We start from the raw sequence: 17,446 nt of genomic DNA on the forward strand, positions 1-17,446 counted from the left end.
ACAGCAAGCAGCAAGGCAGATCAAAAGCTCCAGAGATCTCCAGACAGGTATGTAGCCTCAAGTCTTTGGCTGAATATTAATACCACATATGAGAGAGGAAACTATCTTGGGCCGGGTAAGAACCATCAGAAAGGAACCAGCAAAATAACCCCAGATGCTCGTGCAGATCTCGTGATAGATGGGGCAACTGGTGTAGAATCCTCAGAAATGTTGCTTGGTATTAGGGATAGATTAGCCTTCCTCTAAAGGTTGTTCAGGACCTGCCAAAATGAAGCTTAAAAGGAAGCCTTGACCAATGTGATTCTGCAACCTGTGCACTCAGAATAAGGAGAAATTATACCCCGTCTGCGTCAAATGCATGATATGTCAAGATCATTGTACTATCATGTGTAACTAAATAAAACAAATTAAAAAAGAAAACAAACCTTGAAAGGATCCAGTTGGTACCACGTAACTTAACTTTGTCCAGAACAAAATTCCAAGTTCAATAGTAAATTAAGGAATATTAAATGGTAAAATTCACATTTTCAGTATCCTATAAAAAATTGCCTTCTATCTGTCATCATCTATGGGGAGGGAGGGAGGGAGGGGAGAGAGAGAGAGAGGGGGGGGGCGAAACTCCTACTTACAATCATTTGACCTTACAATTGTGCACAAACCGTAGGAGAAACCATTCTTCAGATTTAAAATTTTTACGTTTTCCTGAGCTAGTGATGGTTGGTATGATACTCTCTTGTCAGCACTGGCGATTGAACCCATAGCCTTATCCATGCTAGGCAAACACTCTTCCACTGAGCCAAGACAGTTTCACCCATGACACTATCTTGTGAGGCTGGTCAGTAACAGGAAGCCACAGCTCCCATCCAGCCATGAAATCAGGAGGGTAAACAATGGGTACTTTATGGTGCAGCATAGAATGATTGCTAAACTTGAGATTTGGTAGGGTAATATTAAATAGACTTTCAACTTAAAATATTCTCCATTTATGACAGGCTTATTAGGACATAACTCCATTGTAAATTTGTATCCAATATTTTATATTTAAATGTTCTCAATGCAATGCCTATCATAGTAGTACGTATGTTGCAAATATTCATTCATTCAGACCTATAGGCCACCTTAGTACACAAACCATCAAGATCACAATATTTATCATAAGGATGCTGAATTTTTGTTCTGATCATCAGCAAAGATATAGTATGTATTTTTTAAAATATTTTTTTCAGTTGTCTATGGACCTTTGTTTTATTTATTCATTTTTATGTGGTGCTGAGAATTGAACCCAGTACCTCACAGATGCTAGGCAAGTGCTCTGCCACTGAGCCACAACCTCAGCTATAGTACATACTTTTCATGTCTGTCTTCCCTCTTTAGAATCTAAGCTCCACACTATGGGGAATTGTTTGCTGAGCGACTCTCCACACTTATAATAGCACCTAGCACATGGGAGATACTCCATAAATATTTGCTGAATGAATGAGTATAGTTGGTAGCTGTAATCGTTCAAAAACATACCTTCTCCTTCTTCTCCCGGGTCAGTAGTCTGGATCTCAGCATATACCAAATCTCCTTCTTTGGGGTGCATTGGAAAGAAAAGACAATATTACCAGTCTGTCTCTGCCTGTTATGTTCTGCAGAGGCCTCTTCCCAAGCATTCCCTCCACTCTCTTTAGACACACAATGAAGTGATTATTCTTTGGGAATATCTGACTCCAGAGTACTGTAGGGAGAAGAGTGGCATTTCCCAGGGGACTCAAAGCTATTTATCTTTCCCTGGTGGAGTCTTAGGAGCAGGTTCTTATAGGAGAAACCTCACCATTGTCACAGGAGACGTGTGGTTCCACCTGGGCAGAGCAGATGTAATGAAAGGACTGTCCCAGGCCGGGGGTGAGAGGACTCCTATGGGACAGAAATACATGATAATCCTTGGAGCATTCCAACATGCCTGAGGGTGAGATGCTTAGGCAGAGGTGGTGGAGAAAGTGGGTTGGAGGGAAGTCAGCAGTCCGTAGGGAACTGGGAACCCTGAAGAGTTTAATTGAAGCTTCAGTGGGTCCGTGTTAAGTTGGATTGTTTTTTTGAAAGAAACTGGGGAGCTTTGGTATGGAAGGCTACCTTGGGACAAGACCAAAGTCTTTGACATCACAGTGACAATCACTGTCTCATAGACAGGATGGATAAGAACCGGTCTTCTCCTCAGGAAGCAGTGGCCAAATGTCTTCACATTGTTATGTTGGGAAATTTAAGAAGGAATTAGACACGATCCTCACTCCAGTTCCTGGGTGCAACCTAAGACTGAGATACTGACAGAAGAGGACCATATTTCCCAAACTGAAATTAAGAACACGGTCTAATTAATACATTTGTATGTCTGGAAGAAAAATAAGATTAACAAAAGCATATACCTCCAGAAAATCTAGAACATTTATAAAAAATCTAGAATCTAACCCTTGGACATATATTTAATAACGTATGCTCTAACTCTGGAGCTATGGGTACAGAAGTATTTTGTACCCACCCAAGAAAATCTATAACCTTTGGTATCATCCGTTTAAATGAATGTGTCAATTTCAAATAAGAAGCCAATCCAAATATACATAAAATCTATAATAATAACTTTTAGCTGACAGAATGGCTTTAGGAAGCTCATTTTTGACTGATTCAAGGAACATGAAAATGGAAGCATTTAGCCACAAGGTCTAAGAAAAATAACTTGACCTAATTTTGCAACCACACAGTTTTGCATATTGTGTACTTGGGAAGCAAAAAAGGCACTTGCAGAAGCTGAGGTCTCACCTGGTTTCAGCTGTCCAGAAACCACCTCCTGCAATAGAAAGCAAAGGCACATTCATGTCAGCAGAGGGAGCTCTTTCTCAAAGACTTCACATACATGAGCTATGGCAGGGCAGGTGGTGAGGGGAGGTGTAGGGGAGGTGTGGGGGAGGTGTGGGGGGGGAGTGGGGGAAGTGTGGGGGGGAGTGGGGGAAGTGTGTGGGGGAGTGGGGGAAGTGTGGGGGGAGTGAGGGGGGAGGGGGGGAAGTGGGGGTGGGGAAGTTGGGGAGGAGGTGTGAGGGGAGGAGGTGGGGGAGGGGGAGGTGAAGGGGGTGTGGGGGAGGGGGGAGGTGTGTAGGGGGCACCATTTAAACACCAGCCGAGTCCTGGTTCTCATTAATATACTTTGAAAAGGGATGGGAACAGAGCATAAAAGGACGGAACTTGTTGGGGCCAGTGCTACACATTCCTGGGTCACATTATATGAGACTTTATTAGGGTTCAAGGCTGTGTTACTGTAACTCAAGAAATATTAAATGTAACCAAATCATCACCCTCGCAGAGAAGTGCTGAGGGTAGACTTCAAGGAACATCTGTGGCTGTGTCCAGAGGAACCTCAGGCTCTGCCTCAAGCATATTAAGGAGACTCATCAGAGGTCCAAAGTGCCCCCCCTCCAGCTCAATACATGGTATGTGGAAGGGCTCCCAAGGATCTGGGGGGCTCAATTGAATTGAATGAATTAAGAGATAGAGTTGTAGGGTGTGGGTAATTTTCTAGAACTGAAAGCCTCTCTGTTCTTTTTTTGGTACTGGGGATTGAACCCAGGAGGCTTTACCACTGAGCCACATCCCCAGCTCTTTTTTATTTTTTATTTTAGGACAGGTTTTCACTAAGTGCTAGGACCTCGCTAAATTGCTGAGGCTGGCCTTGAATATGTAATCCTCCTGCCTCAGCCTCCTGAGTCACTTGGACTACAGGTGTACCCCACTGTGCCCGGCTCTGCACCTGTCATTTATACCATGTTTTCTGTCATCTGAAACTAGTTTGACCTGGTCTTGAGCAAGAAGGCTTTGGGAGCACATGGTCGACAATGCCTGGGAGAGACCTTCTCCCAAGGTAGGGGAGGCTGACCCATGGAGAGCAAGGCCAGAGCAGGTTCAAGCCAATAAGGCCCAGGAAACCTTCACAATAATTTCTCCAGAGCCTTTCAGTTTAGTTCGAAGATCCATTTATAGATTTGGGTGGGGCTGAATGATCTAGTTGGTCGACCTGTATTAACCAAAGAAACTGCCCCCCGGAGCCGTTAAGGTAGTTTTTGAAACTTTATTCATTAAAGATTCTCTCTTTTTCCTTCCTTCCACTTGAGACTTAGTGAACTAGACTAGGTCTAAGCAGCCCTCACACACTGGTCTGTCTGGGGAACTGCGCTGTAAGGAGGAGACCTGCAGAGTGGCTTGGTGGTTACTGAGGCTGACCAAAGCTGGGGTGTCTGACGCAAGAACAGGGAAGGGACCCTGGCAAAGGCAAGAGGAGGACACAAACCTGATTTCGTCCTGTGCCAGTGGAAAAACAGCAGGGCCCCAAGCAGGAAAAGAAAGCTGAGCAGTCCCCCAGCGGCTCCTCCAGCGATGAGGACATTCCTGTTGCTGGGAATCACTAAGGGGAGAGAGGCTGTGTGGGCCGGGGCAGGAGAGGCTTAGGGTTTGGAATCACCACGCATTCCCATCCTGGAAACTTTCCTTAACTTGTCTGGGAGGGGAAGAGGGATGAGAAATTATGGGTCTACAAGTGGGGTGGGGGAGAGAAATTATGGGCCAGGGTAAGGCCAGAAAGATTCACCCTGTGTGGTCCAGGGTGGAGTAACACAGAAAATATGGAATTTTTTCGTATTTTCATATGCAACAAAGTGAGTTGTTGGACGTTTCTGATTTTTCCTTAGGGCCCACTCTCCTACCCTGTCATCCACAGCGAGAGAGATTTCCACTCAGCTTTTCCACTCACCCAAGAACGTGCCCAGCACACGCCAGGCACTGATCTAAACCTCGAAGATACAGCAGTGAAAAAATGATAGAAAAGGTCCCGCCTTCTTGGAGCTGTGGTCTAGTGAGGGAGACAGACAGTAAACAAATTTATAAAGGCCACAGAACTAATGCAGGATGGAAGGACAGGAGTGGGTGGGGCTTTTCACACAGATTCTAGGTCCCCAGGGAAGTCAACTTCAGACATGGACAAGTATCTCAGGTTCAAAGAGAGGACACCCTGATGTCACAACAATGGCAATGCTAATGGTAATTTCCAATTATTTCATTTATGATTCTCAGAACAAAATCAGTGGCTGGCGGCCAGCGAGGGAAATTTCTGTCTCTATTTTTCCATCCTGACCAATCTAACAAACCTGCCATTGGACCCATGAGTGGTTCTGCCTACAAGCAGGGTTCAGGGGGCAGCCAGCCCAGCCTCCTCATCCCGACCGCTAAAGATGGCTGGAGAGTGGAAGAAAGAATCTTTCCTCATTTGCCTGCCGGGGCATCTACTTGAGCAAAATCAGAATTTCAACCATACCCAGGCGTAGGATTTAAGATTTAATGGATAGAAAGCAAATTATCCCTCCTTTCTGGTAACCCAGTTTCCTAGAAGAAATGGCTACTCTTGAGGATGTAGTTGAAATTTATCTTAGAAAGGCCCAGGATTCTAAAACCAGATTATTGGGTTAGGATTCCAGCTTTTCCATTTAATAACTGTGTGGCCAGGGAATATAATTTAATCTTCCTGGACTTCTGTTTTCTCCTTTGAAAAAATGGGGACCCTAACATCTATTTACTGTTGTTGGTGGATTAAGCGAGTTAATATTGTTGAGTGCTTTGAACAAACAGTGCCTACCATGCAAGAGCTATGTCTTCCTCAGTATGAGCTCTTAACCCCACAGGATAAGCCTGCTCCCCTGCAGCACCACAGCAGCCAACCTCAATCCTTGCAGTATGTCCCCTCAAAGTTCATAGGTTGAAGCTCTAACCCCAAGGTGGCCATATTTGAACATGGGCCTTTGGAAGGTAGTTAACTTCAATGAAGTCATGTGGGTGGGGAGCCTCATGATGAATTAATACCTTTCTAAGAAGAGACATTAGAAAACTTGCTCTTCTCTCCCTCCCTCCCTCCCTCTTTCTTTGCCACCGTGAGGACGCAGCAAGAAGACAGCCATCTGCAAATCAGCAATAGAACCCTCACCCGAACCCAACCCTGTTGATGCCCTCATTTCAAACTTCCAGCCTCTAAACCAGTGAGAAAATAACTTTCTGTGGTTTAAGTCACGTATGACGAGATGTTGAGTAGTAAGATCTGAACCCAGGGCCTCATGCATGTTAGGCTACATACCACACAGACAGTTAGTAGAAAAGCTTCACTGAGCTACAACCCCAGCCTCAGTCGAAGGAATTTTATTATGGTGACCTGAGCTGCCCCAGCCTACCTTAAGCCTACTGCAGAATTAATGCCTTGTTATAAGTTTGCCCATTTCTGAGCACAGAGATTTTGGCATTAAGTCCACAAATTTAGAAGGAAATCTCACTCCATCGAACATCAACTGCATCCTTGCCGTCTGTCTAACTCTCGGAGATGATGTTTCCCTAGTATATGAGAAAGTAGCCAAGCCCACAGGTGCAGGGAAGTGATAGAGGAAAATGAAATTACCTGTGTGAAGCCACCAGCTCACTCCCTGGAGCAGAGAAGCCTAATCCATCCCATTACCTTAACCCCCCAAGCAAGAAGAGTAATTTTACACTTGAGTGTCAGTCGCCAATGGATTGACATCTACCCTCCACAGGGATCACAACCTCAGCTCCCCGGGCAAACTTTTCAGGACAGGTGGCTTCCTGGAGAAGTGGCACCTCCTGTCTTCAGAGCCACTCTGGATTCCAGGGTACCTGGGAGTCTTTCGAGTGTGATCTGGTGGCTTTCAGTTTTCCTGACCTCTCTTCCCTTCTCCCAAGCTGATTCTTGAAATGCCACCTACTCCGTCTTGGTCCTTGTCTGCCAGGAATCACACCCGGTGTTTCAGGTCCTGAAGCTGTTCTAAGACGGAGATGCAGCTCCTTCTGTTCTGGGAAGACGTCCGTCCCCTACCTGGGAGGACCCCTGCTTCATCTCAGGACTTGCCTCAAGGGAGCTGCAGAGAAAACTGAGCAGCAGCTGGGCCATTAGCATAGCCACCCTTTCCCGCAGCCTGTGTCTAAACTGCTCAGGTTCACGGCTCTGCCTGTCAGAGCTGACTGCTTATGGAGCATGGCTGACAGTGTAGGAACTCCACAGCGTGGCCTCAGGAGAACGTTGACGTTGCTGTCGTCTCTCTGACAGCAGAGGTTCAAATCTGGGCTGCCATGTCTAAACCCTGTGACTGTGCACACGACAAGACCTCTCTGAGCTCCACCTTCCCTGTCAGTAGAATGCAGATGGTCATGTCTTTATTTTCTCGGACTCTTAGTACAATCCACAGAGAGGATGGGTGAGAAATTCACTCATTCAGCAAGCATTGATGGAATGGCTGAGTTACCCGGCTCTGTTTCCGGCATCTGGGATACTGTAGTGGTCGGAACATGGATCTGCTGTCCTGAGGCTAAGGCCAGAGGAGGGGAGAGGACAGCAAACAAACGCATGATAGTTGGTGATGAGCGTGTCGGGGGAGACTCAAGAGGGACTGGAGGAGGGAGTGCTGCGGTGAAGGGCTCCCTGTTGTAAAGGATGGTGGGGGAAGGACTCCTTGAGAAGACCAGGGCCCTGGAACAAATGAGGGAGCCAGCCGAGGATGTCAAGGAAGAGCTTTGTGCAAGGCCTGAGCGGGGAATGTTCCTGGAAAATCTGAGGAAGTAACAGAGGGTCAGGGTGGCCAGAGTGAAGGAGACAGGAGAGTAATGGGAGATGAGCTCAAAATGACAGGAAGGATAGATCATGGAGGGCCTGGTGAGTCTTTGGGATATGTTGGCTGTCATCCTGAAAGAGATGGGAAGCCAGAGGAGGATTTTGAACAGAAGAGTAATGTGATCTGATTTAAGTTCTCCTCCTGATGCTGTAGACAGAATTAGACTGGAGAGCAGTGACTGAAGTGGAAGAGCAATTAGAATGTTGTTGCAGGAATCCAGGCTAGTGGCCTGGCCCTGGTGGTGACCACAGAAGTAGTAAGCGTTTTCTATATTTTGAAGGTAAAGCTGTTAAAACGTGCAGGTGGATTACATGGAGGGTGAAATAAAAAGAAGAGTCAAGCATGAGGTCTGGATTTTTGACCTGAGAAACTAGGAGAGGAAGCTTCATGTGTCGCAGGAGGATGCTCTAAGCAGAAACCTGTTTCAGGTGAAAATCAAGAGTTTGATTTCAGGGGTAAGTTTTTGGCTTTCAAGTTAAGTTTGAGATGCCAATTGGAACTGTGAAGTGCATGGTTTAAGTCCTTGGGTAGATGGATCTTGAGGTCAGACTGAAGATCTAGCTATAAGCTGAGTTTGGGAGTCCTCAGTACCTGGAAGTCACAAGTGCATTTAAAGCCATGAGACTGGGTGAGATGATGAAGAGTCTGGGCACAGAGTGTCTGAGAACAGAGCCCCAGGAGGAGTCTCCAGAATGGACAAGTCGGAAATATGATGAGGCTCTGAAAAGCAACCTACAAGGAGTGTCCGATAAAAAGCCAAGAGCTGTGCCCCAGAAGTTAAGGACAGTATTTCAAGAAGGTGGGATCATTTGAGACAAGAGCTGGAGGAAGATCAAGTAAGATGGAAACCGAGCGTCGCCCGGCCTCGGCATTATGGAGGTCATTGGAGGTCATTGGTCACCTTTACAAGAGTAACTCAGTGGAGCCAGCCAAGCCTGAGAGCGGAGGGTTTGAGAGAAATGGAAGAAGTGAGGAGAGCCAGTAGAGAGAATTCCTTTTGAGGAGTTTTACTGGAAAGGAAAGCAAGGAAATCTAGTTTTCCAGTAGCTTCTCGATGGATGGACGGTTTATTGAAAGCCTAGGGAGGCACTGAGCCCGGGTGGGAGAGGAGCTGAAGCCCAGGAGAAACCACATCCTCAGTGCCCAGTGTTGACTGAGAACACGGCTTGGCCCATTGTGGCTTCTTGGGCACACAAGACGACATGAACTAGGCCTGGAGGATCCCAAAGCAAGGCTCGTCTGCCTAGGGGACAAGGCTGGCTCTGGATCTGCTCACCGGACTTAGGCGTTTCCTGCATGTAATTGTGAAGCTGGGAATCCCTCAGGCCTGCGGTACGAAGCAGAGGGCGGCCTTATGCCTTTGGTTCTGTCCACCTCGAGGACACGGATCAGATGTGCAATGAATCATTTACTGAAAGGACAGGTATAGGTGACACTTAGGTGACAGAGCTACAACGCTGCCAGTGAGGTAAGGCTATTCGTTGAGATCAGCGCACAGAGGATCAGAGAAGAGACACACAAAATCAGCTCCAAGAGGCAAAGATGGCTTCCGGCCAGCTTTACCTCACCGTATTACTTTCCACTGACCCGATTGGTTTGTTAATATTCTGATGGAAAGAGATTGTCCGTCATGGGGAGGACGGAAAAAGAAGTCGGATAAAGATGAGTCAGAAAGTTAACGTTGGTGAGGCCCACTCCTGATTTGAGGAAAGACGCTCAGAATACAGAGGATCAGTGGTGGTTAAGACTCACCCCTCACGGTGACGTTCACCACCTGGCTCTGCACGGGGCCGTAGCTGTTGTCGGCTGTGCAGTAGAATCCCCCGCCACGGCTCCCCAGGACGACTGGGATCTCCAGCTCTGCTCTCTGGGAACGCTGCATCTTCCTCCCCAGACTCTCCGTTGTGTCCTCTCTGTGCCAGGAGAATGTGGTGACCCCTGTGCCTTCAGCCACGGAGCAGACAAGGACCAGCATCTCCCCCTCAATTGCCTGGCCTCCTGGGGGCTGGGTCTCCAAGGAGACCTGAGACACAGGGACCCCTGCGGGAACAGAAGCAGAAGCTGAGGGCCAGGTGTGGGGAAGGCAGGACTGGTTTCAGACAGAGTCACTTTTTACGTGACTTAAGGTGTCCCCCGTTAGCGGATACTAGTGCTGTGATCAATGGACTATGGATTTTGAATCTAGAACATCACTAAATGTGCTAACCCTTCCGGCCTAACACACAAAGCCCCAGGAGAGAAAAATCGACCACTCCTGGAGAAGCATTTGAGCTCTGTCTGACCTAGCTGGTGGTCTGAATTGTTTCGAGAGATAGGTAATAGAAATAGTGGTTGTTATGGGACTCAGCTGGACCACACCTGATTCCTGAAGTCCTGCGTTGGTACCTAAGACAAGATGATATTTTTCTTTTTGGGCTGATTGACAATTTTTATTTAATATTGGGAAAAATACAGGCCACCAATGTAAGGGATATACAAGTTTTTGGTCCCTTAAGAGAAAATTTCTTTGAGAAGGCAATGTTTAACGAAACTGGCCCTCTCGTTTCTGGGTACAGTGGCACATGCCTGTAATCCCAGAAACTCAGGAGGCTGAGGCAGGAGGATTGCAAGTTCTAGCCAGCCTGGAAAACTTAGCAAGACCCTGCCTTAGAAACAAACAAAAGAACAACAACAACAAAAAATCCTGGCCCTTTTTTTCATTCTGTCTTTACTAACCCTTCTAAAGAAATACAAGTCCAATTCCAATCACCTGTAAACATAGACAAGATGGTATTTAGTGTATTTCCCTTTGTATGCATGTCTCCCTCACCTCTGCAGCACACCTCACAGACAGTATATTGTTTTTGCTATTGATTAGGAAGAGGTGGGTATTTGTCTTCTAAATAGTTTGCCCTGGGTTCTGACATGCTGGATCTGCCAACTCAATAACAGGGAACCTCGTTTTCTTGTTTTTTAACCCCAGATCTTGAATCTAACTCCATGCATCAGCTCTATCACTCCAACATGAAAGAGTTTGAAAGGAAGACTAAGCTGTTAGGGAAATGAAGGTAAAAATGAAATCCCCTATTTCTTTTATTATATAGTTCCTCGATTCTTACTTTAAGCCTGATGCCCCTATCAGAATGACAAAACGAATCTCTTTTGGATAGTCCCTATACCCACAGGACCATGCCTCAGTCCCACCAAGCCCCCTGGCCCTGCCTACTTACTCTGTACCAGGATCTCCCGGGGGGAGCTGAGCTTCCGGATGCTGCTGGTCACAGTTGCAGCCCCACATCTGTACCTTCCCGAGTCTTCTCTCCAGATGGTGGGGATCTGGAGCCCTGAGAAGCTGCCCCAACTTGACAGGACGATCCTGTCATCTCTGAAGAAGATGAAATGAAGAGGGGTGTCCAGTCTCTCTGGAGGAAGGTGCGTTTCACAGCTCAGGTTTACAGAGTTCCCTTCTGTAGGCTGAAGGGCTGTGACTTTCAGGTTCGGACGTGGAAATAGTTCTAGAGAGAAAAGGAAAATCAAGTTCTGAGCAGGAGGGTATTTAGCACTCCGGGAGGAACAGGCTTGGATTCTCTGTCCCCGGAAACTTCAGACATACAAGATTAAATGTATCAACCTCTCGATTATGTTTTTCTTTCCTAGGACAATTCAAGTTCAATCACTCCACTTTCTCTGCTTCCGGGAGGGACTCATAAGTCTCCAGTATTCAGGGTTCCAATATTCCCCTATAAATCCCTCCTGCCCAGTTTCTCCACCCTGACATTACTAAATGAATCTATAGGAAATGAAGGATTTACCTTTAATTCCAATATATTTGGTAGCTGACGTATCTGCCGATTTTTTGTTCCTAAATCCAAAGCATTGATAAAAGCCACTGTTATTTAAACTTGCTCTTGGGATAAAAAGATCCAAGCTTTTGTTAGAAACCAGAAGGACTTTTCCATTCCAAGTGTATTTCACGGAGGTCAGCTTCTCTTTTCCCCTTTGCTGGCATCTCAGAACCAATATGTCTCCTTCAAACACAGAATAAGGAGCCTGTAGGATTAAGGAGCCTGGAAACAACACAGAGATAAGATACTGTCATTCAGGACACTACCTCCTTTCCCCCTGCCCCTTCAATTACAAAGGCTCTATTGTTTTCTTTCTGCCCCCATCAGAAGTTAATCTCCTGACCAAAGTCTATTCATTTCCTCCCAACTCAGTGAGGCATTCTTCAGATACAACTCAATTTGTTTACAAATTCTAAACACATGTATTCAATCATTTAAGGACAGATTCAAATGTAAGGACTTTAATATGGAGAAGAAAAACCAAAGAAGGTGTGATAAAAATCTCTGTCATCATACAATAGAGCAAAAATCAACACCAGTCTGCTCACTGAATCTCCTAGCAGGTGCTATCAAAGAGGAAGCCTTTGGAGAAATATACCAGGAATCATGGCAGTGCATTGGGGGATGCTAGAGAGAAGAACTGTTTTCAGAGACACAAGGTTAGGTTCGATTGAATGTGAATGTGGTCCTCTGTGGAAATGTTCCTGCTGTGCAGGCTGTGACCTGAGGTTAGCTGTATCAATTCCGTCTTAGATCCTGAATACCTCCTCCTAGAGAGCCACGTCTGTGAAGGGGATCCAGAACATTATGTCTAAATGAGGTAGAATTGCACGGGAAGGGATATGGGCATTCTGCAAATTGGAGATGAAGAATAGAAAGGAAGAAGGGACAGATACCAGGACAGGCAGGGATGAAAGGCCAGAGGCTTGAAATCTCTGACTTTCTCCTTCATGCTCAGCATGTCCGTGTGTGTGATTTCTCCCCTGTGAGGCTGTGAAGTTCCACAGGGTAGCATCTCAGACAGCTTCCTCTTGGTATTGACTAAACAAACGAATTTCCTGGACAATGTAAATGTGTGAGAATGTATGCTGATTAATATGAAGCATTTCAACTCGAATTTCAAGTGAAAAACATTTGTAGACAACGAGGAAGAGTGTAAAACTGTAAGCAGCTAAGGCTGAGGGAGAGAGAGGAAGGAAGGACCCCAGTGCTTAAAAACTGCAGAGAGCTACGATCTTAACCAGTTCACCTTCTCTCTCACCTGTAGAAAAGGTCAAGGATACAGGGTCACTTAGAAGTGAGCCCTGGACCTTGCATCTGTAAGTTCCCGATTCACGGACTTGCAGGGTATCTCCTGGGGTTTCTCTTCGTGTTGTGTGTCCATATTTCCCGTACCATTCTGTTTTCTCTGGTGCATGGAAATGAAATCTATTGCAAGTCAGATTCACTGTCTCTCCTTGAAAGACTGTGGTCCATGGAGGTTGGAGGGAAATCACAGGTCTGGGTGCAGCTGCTGAGAAGAAGAGAAATGAGTCTGAGGTGGTGGTCCCTGCAATCCCTGCCACGGAGATTCCTGTGGGGACGACAGGAGGACCTGGATTTGAAGAATCCCCTGGGTCCTGGGGAGAGCTACTGCTTCCCCAAATTGCAGGTTCTCCAGTTGGGCTCACCTTACTGCCAGGTGCCGTGGCTGCTCCGGGGTCAGAAATGCCCTCCCCTGGCCCTTACTGCCTCTGCTGGCCCCACCCCTTCAGCTGGCTGTCTAGACACATGGTGAATTTCTTAGTCACAAGACAACTCTAACCTCTAACATGCATGAAAATATCCTGACTCATCTCTCCCAGGGGAAGCCATGACCTGTGATCTGAGTAAGAGATGAACTGAAAAGGAAATTAAGCCCCATCTTGCTCTTCTTAGATAACGAGACTGTGAATTTCCACTTAAGGTCCTAGAATCTGAGTTTTGCTACAGGAATATCTTGACCGATAACGTTGTTTATAAAAGTGTATTCCAGCTAGAGTGCCAGGTGCCGGGAGCAGAGTAGAAATCTGGACTCAACAAGCTTTTTATTCTAGTGGGGGAGACAGACTGTCAATAGGGAATGAGACACAGAGTGAAAGTGCTCTGAGGAGAGGGAAATTGACTTGGGATGGGGAATCAGGAGAGCCTTCCTTGTGGAAGTGGCATTCAACCTGAAGGCATGTCATTCTTGAACTGGGAGTCAGCGTGGCTGAAGGTGGAAGGCAGTCACCATCCCCATTACCATCATCCCACATGTCTCCAAATAAATGACCCTTGGCCTTCTTGTAAGGAAGGATAATGGATCTAGAAGCAAATGAGGAGCACTCTGTATTTTCTAATAGAACTATGAAGTTATAGCCATATATACTGTCACACACATGCGTGTACACATCCATTTTTACTCTCACCCTGGCCCCTTTCAAAAGTTAGGGAGGCACATAACACTTACAGGAAAGCAAAGAGGTGGTGCTGATTTTCCATGAACTTTTATTTAATGGGGCAACTGACTTTCTTACTACTTCACTTCCGTTGGCTAAAAGATAAGTTTTGAAAAAGGATCGCCAAAATAGAACATTTAAAACTATAACCTTCATTAGCTTTTATGATTTACCAAATCAGGTAATTTGTTGAAAACTGAATATAAAAGAACTTACAACTTTAGAGACTAAAGTAAAATCACCAATTCACCAGGACACAACATTAAACTGTGCATTAAATGACGTCTGAATGCTGTCTGTGACAACCCATTTTTAGCTTGAACTGCACACCACACACACACAAAAAAGATATTTAACAAAAATCCCGTTTTAGAAAGGCCTATTTTAAAAAATTACACTGGAGAGTCCTCTTTACTTTATGGGAGTGGAGTGAGTTCACATTTTCCCGATTTATTCTGGTTTGATTGCTTTTCATAGATTGGTGCCCCTGGCATTTGTTTTAATCCGACTTAGTCTATTTCAAATAGGCTTTGCAAATTCAAAGCCTGTGGGAGCCGGATCAGCAATGTAGAGAGAAGGGAATGACATGTTAGAATAATCAACTTCCAGAATGCAATGAAATTCAATTATTTTTTACTGAACTATTGGATATGCTTGTAACAATATGAGAATGTATTAGAGACTATATTTTCAATCCAAACTTGAAAAGTACAGATTGTCATGCAGACATAAAGTTTTTCCTTCGGTAGTCATTATTTTTTTTTTAGTCAGGAACTGGAAACCTGACATCGCCTCCTCTGCACCAAGAAATTAGTGTGAGTGAGAACTTACATTTCATATTGTATTTGCAACATAGGATTCAGCTTTGTGTTCTTCAAATGGTTGCCATATTTAGTTTTATTGTTTTCTAAAGGCAAACAATTATTTGCAAATGTAGGCACTTCTGACCATGGGAAGGAACTGTGCACAATCGTTTTTATATTGGGGAGGACTTATTCTTTGTAGAATCCTGGCAGTCCTCCATTGCCACATTGTTCCTCAGTGTTGCCTTACTCCTCAATTATTTCTATTTGTGACTCTTCAGGCTCACTATCAATATTAATTGATTAAAAAAAAAGCAAATTCAACCCTACTGGTTTATTTTCAGATCTTTCCTTTCTGAACTCATTTTTCGATTCCATGATTTGGGATACGTAGTTCAATCCTTTCCTTTTATTTCTGGAAACTGATTTCAATGAAGAGGATCCTAATTTGGGGTAATTGCAAATGCTTATCTCAGAAGTAGTCAACGTGCCGAAAGGGGAGGCACTGTCCACTAAAAGTCCCACTATTTGGTCTTTGGTAAGAAGATTGCTCAGTGGATGACAGAAACCATTTATTTCCTTTTAATTCACCGTGCTGCAAGTAAGCCACCTGTACTACAAAGAAATACATGAGGCAACTAACTTGTAAAGGAAAGATTTGTTTATCTCACAGTTTTTAGAGGTTCAAAGGCACAGCACCTCACTGGCTTGCTTGTGGTCAGGGCGGCAGAGGACAACAACAGGGACAGCTGTGTCAGAACGAAAGGTTACACCTTAAGCCCGGAACTGAGAGAGGAAGGGCAGAGCCAAACTTGGGCTTTTATATCAGTCCTCTCATGAGAACTACCAATGTGTCCCATGAAAACTGTCTTCCAAGGGTACTTCCTTAGTGACCTAAGGACCTCCCACTTGGAGAGACCTGCCTCCCAGTACAGCACTTGCCAATATCTCCACCCTGGAGACCAAGCCCATATATATACCTTTGTGATTAGTTGATTGACTGATACTGCAGATCGAATCCAGAGCCTCTCCCATGCTGAGCGGGTGCTGAGCTCTATCCCCAGTCCTCCAAACCTGGACCTGTGGAAGGCACTTCTTGTGGCTTGGATCTGGAATGTCTCATGTGCTCTGAGGGGGGGCTTTTGGGTAGCGACTGGATCATGAGGGCTTTGGGCTCCTCGGTGGATTCATTGATTGATGGTTGAATGGACTCCTGGCAGGTGGAAACTCACTGGGGGCGGGCGCTGTGCGAGACGGCGCCGACTGCAGTGTCCGCCGCAGGTCCCTAGGGGGCGCAGCCAGCGCGGGAAGCCGCCAGAGCAGAGTGCCGGGGCCAGCTCGAAATTGCAGGCGGGCGGGCGCTGTGAGTTTGAAAACAGGCGAGCGCGAGGGGGCGGGTCCGGGCGCAGAGCCTTCTCTCTCAGCCAATCAGCGGAGGGCGGCGGGCGCGGGCGGCGCGTGCGACCGGGCTGTGGATGGGGCGCGGCGGCCGCGGCGGCCAAGGCGAGAGCCGGCGCGCGGGCGGGCGCACTTTCTCCTCAGCGCCGGGCGGTGGCGGCGGCGGCGGCGGCGACTGCTGCTCGGCACCCGCGGACCCCGTGGAGACCGCGACTGGCCCGGCGCTGCGGCCGCGGGGCGGCGGCCGCGAGTGGTGAGGGCGGCGTGCTGGGCGTTTGCCCCCGACAACTTCTCCCGGCCGGCTAGCGGACCCGGGACCCGCCCCTCAGCCCCGCGCCGCTGCCCGGCCGGGCGCGTTCCCGCGGAGGGGCAGCTGCCGCGTCCCTGCCCACTCCGGCGCCCGGGGTGGCGGCCGCGCGGCATGGCCCGGGGCGCTTGGCCCTCGGTGGCCGGCGGCGGCGCGGCGCCCCCTGAACTGGCGGGCCCGGGGCGGCCGCGAGGGAACCTGGCGGGCCGCGACCCCGGCGCCGACCCCCTGGGACCCCGAGACCCTCGGCCGGGGCGCGAGAAGGTGGACGGCAAAGTTCGGCGCTAGTGGCCGCAGATGGTGGGCGCTGCTGACGCTCCAGCTGCACTTGTTCCGGGCGCTGGCGCAAGGTAGGTGGGCGCTGGAGATGGGCGCCGCCGGGGGGCGCGGGCCTGTTTGTGGGCTCCGGCGGGGCGGGCTGAGGCCTGGGGCGCCTCCTCAGTGGGCTCGGATGTGCGCAGGCCGGGGGCGCAGCCTGGGTGGCCTGGGGTGGGCGCCGACTGGGTGGACTCTGCGGGGGGCGCCGCCCGGGGTGGGCTCCGGCTTGTGGGCGCCGACCCGGGGGCGCAGCATTGCGAACTTTGCGAGCGCGAGCTTCTGGGTCCCCGACTCTGCCTCCGAGTGCCCGGGTCGGGACTGCGCATCGCTGGGTCTGGAGGCAGCCGTTGGGTTAATGCGGTGTGCCTTTAATCCGCGCGGGAATGGAGGAGAGGGAAACTGAGCTATCTAGAGAATGCACCGTGTTTGCGGCTTTTTTGTTTCCCCTGAAGCGAAGCCGTGTACAACCTTTAAAGTTACGGCCCCACCATCCGCTCCTTCAAAACACGCCCGAGTCCGGTCCCATTGCTCTGATTGAACGTGGGTTGATGAGTGTCTGAGTCCTCGCACCGCAGGCTTGTTAAGGACGGTGACATCGGCGGTGGACTTCAAATGTCAAGTGCCAGTCACTGCGAGTCTCCCTTTCAGCTCT

General features: G+C 47.8%; 3 protein-coding genes across 10 annotated transcripts in view; 2 read left to right on the forward strand and 1 right to left on the reverse strand.

Annotated features, from left to right (window-relative positions):
* The window catches only part of LOC144368448 (Fc receptor-like protein 4), a 52,763-nt gene extending 36,555 nt beyond the window's left edge, over positions 1-16,208 (reverse strand). The window contains exons 1-9 of one of the 5 annotated variants that reach the window (XR_013428202.1): positions 15,752-16,208; positions 12,771-13,022; positions 11,477-11,731; positions 10,895-11,179; positions 9,438-9,725; positions 4,316-4,429; positions 2,797-2,824; positions 1,817-1,899; positions 1,516-1,572 (exon numbers count right to left, since the gene is read on the reverse strand). Coding sequence is in view for 2 of the 5 variants with exons in the window: in XM_078027324.1 (XP_077883450.1) it covers positions 1,516-1,572; positions 1,817-1,899; positions 2,797-2,824; positions 4,316-4,429; positions 9,438-9,725; positions 10,895-11,179; positions 11,477-11,731; positions 12,771-13,022; positions 15,752-15,806 (1,417 nt within the window). In the remaining 3 variants the exon portion in view is untranslated. The remainder of the gene's footprint in view (positions 1-1,515; positions 1,573-1,816; positions 1,900-2,796; positions 2,825-4,315; positions 4,430-9,437; positions 9,726-10,894; positions 11,180-11,476; positions 11,732-12,770; positions 13,023-15,751) is intronic. The other 4 variants (XM_078027325.1, XM_078027324.1, XR_013428204.1 and 1 more) reach the window with 4 other exon arrangements.
* Positions 1-17,446, forward strand: part of LOC144368757 (Fc receptor-like protein 3) — a 611,935-nt gene that overhangs the window by 83,232 nt on the left and 511,257 nt on the right.
* The window catches only part of LOC144368452 (protein sidekick-1-like), a 270,988-nt gene continuing 270,211 nt past the window's right edge, over positions 16,670-17,446 (forward strand). For all 4 annotated transcript variants that reach the window (XM_078027329.1, XM_078027328.1, XM_078027327.1 and 1 more), the window contains exon 1: positions 16,670-16,826. The gene's annotated coding sequence lies outside the window, so the exon portion shown is untranslated. The remainder of the gene's footprint in view (positions 16,827-17,446) is intronic.

The sequence above is a fragment of the Ictidomys tridecemlineatus genome, chromosome 11, assembly GCF_052094955.1.
Source record: "Ictidomys tridecemlineatus isolate mIctTri1 chromosome 11, mIctTri1.hap1, whole genome shotgun sequence".
Lineage (NCBI taxonomy): Eukaryota > Metazoa > Chordata > Mammalia > Rodentia > Sciuridae > Ictidomys > Ictidomys tridecemlineatus.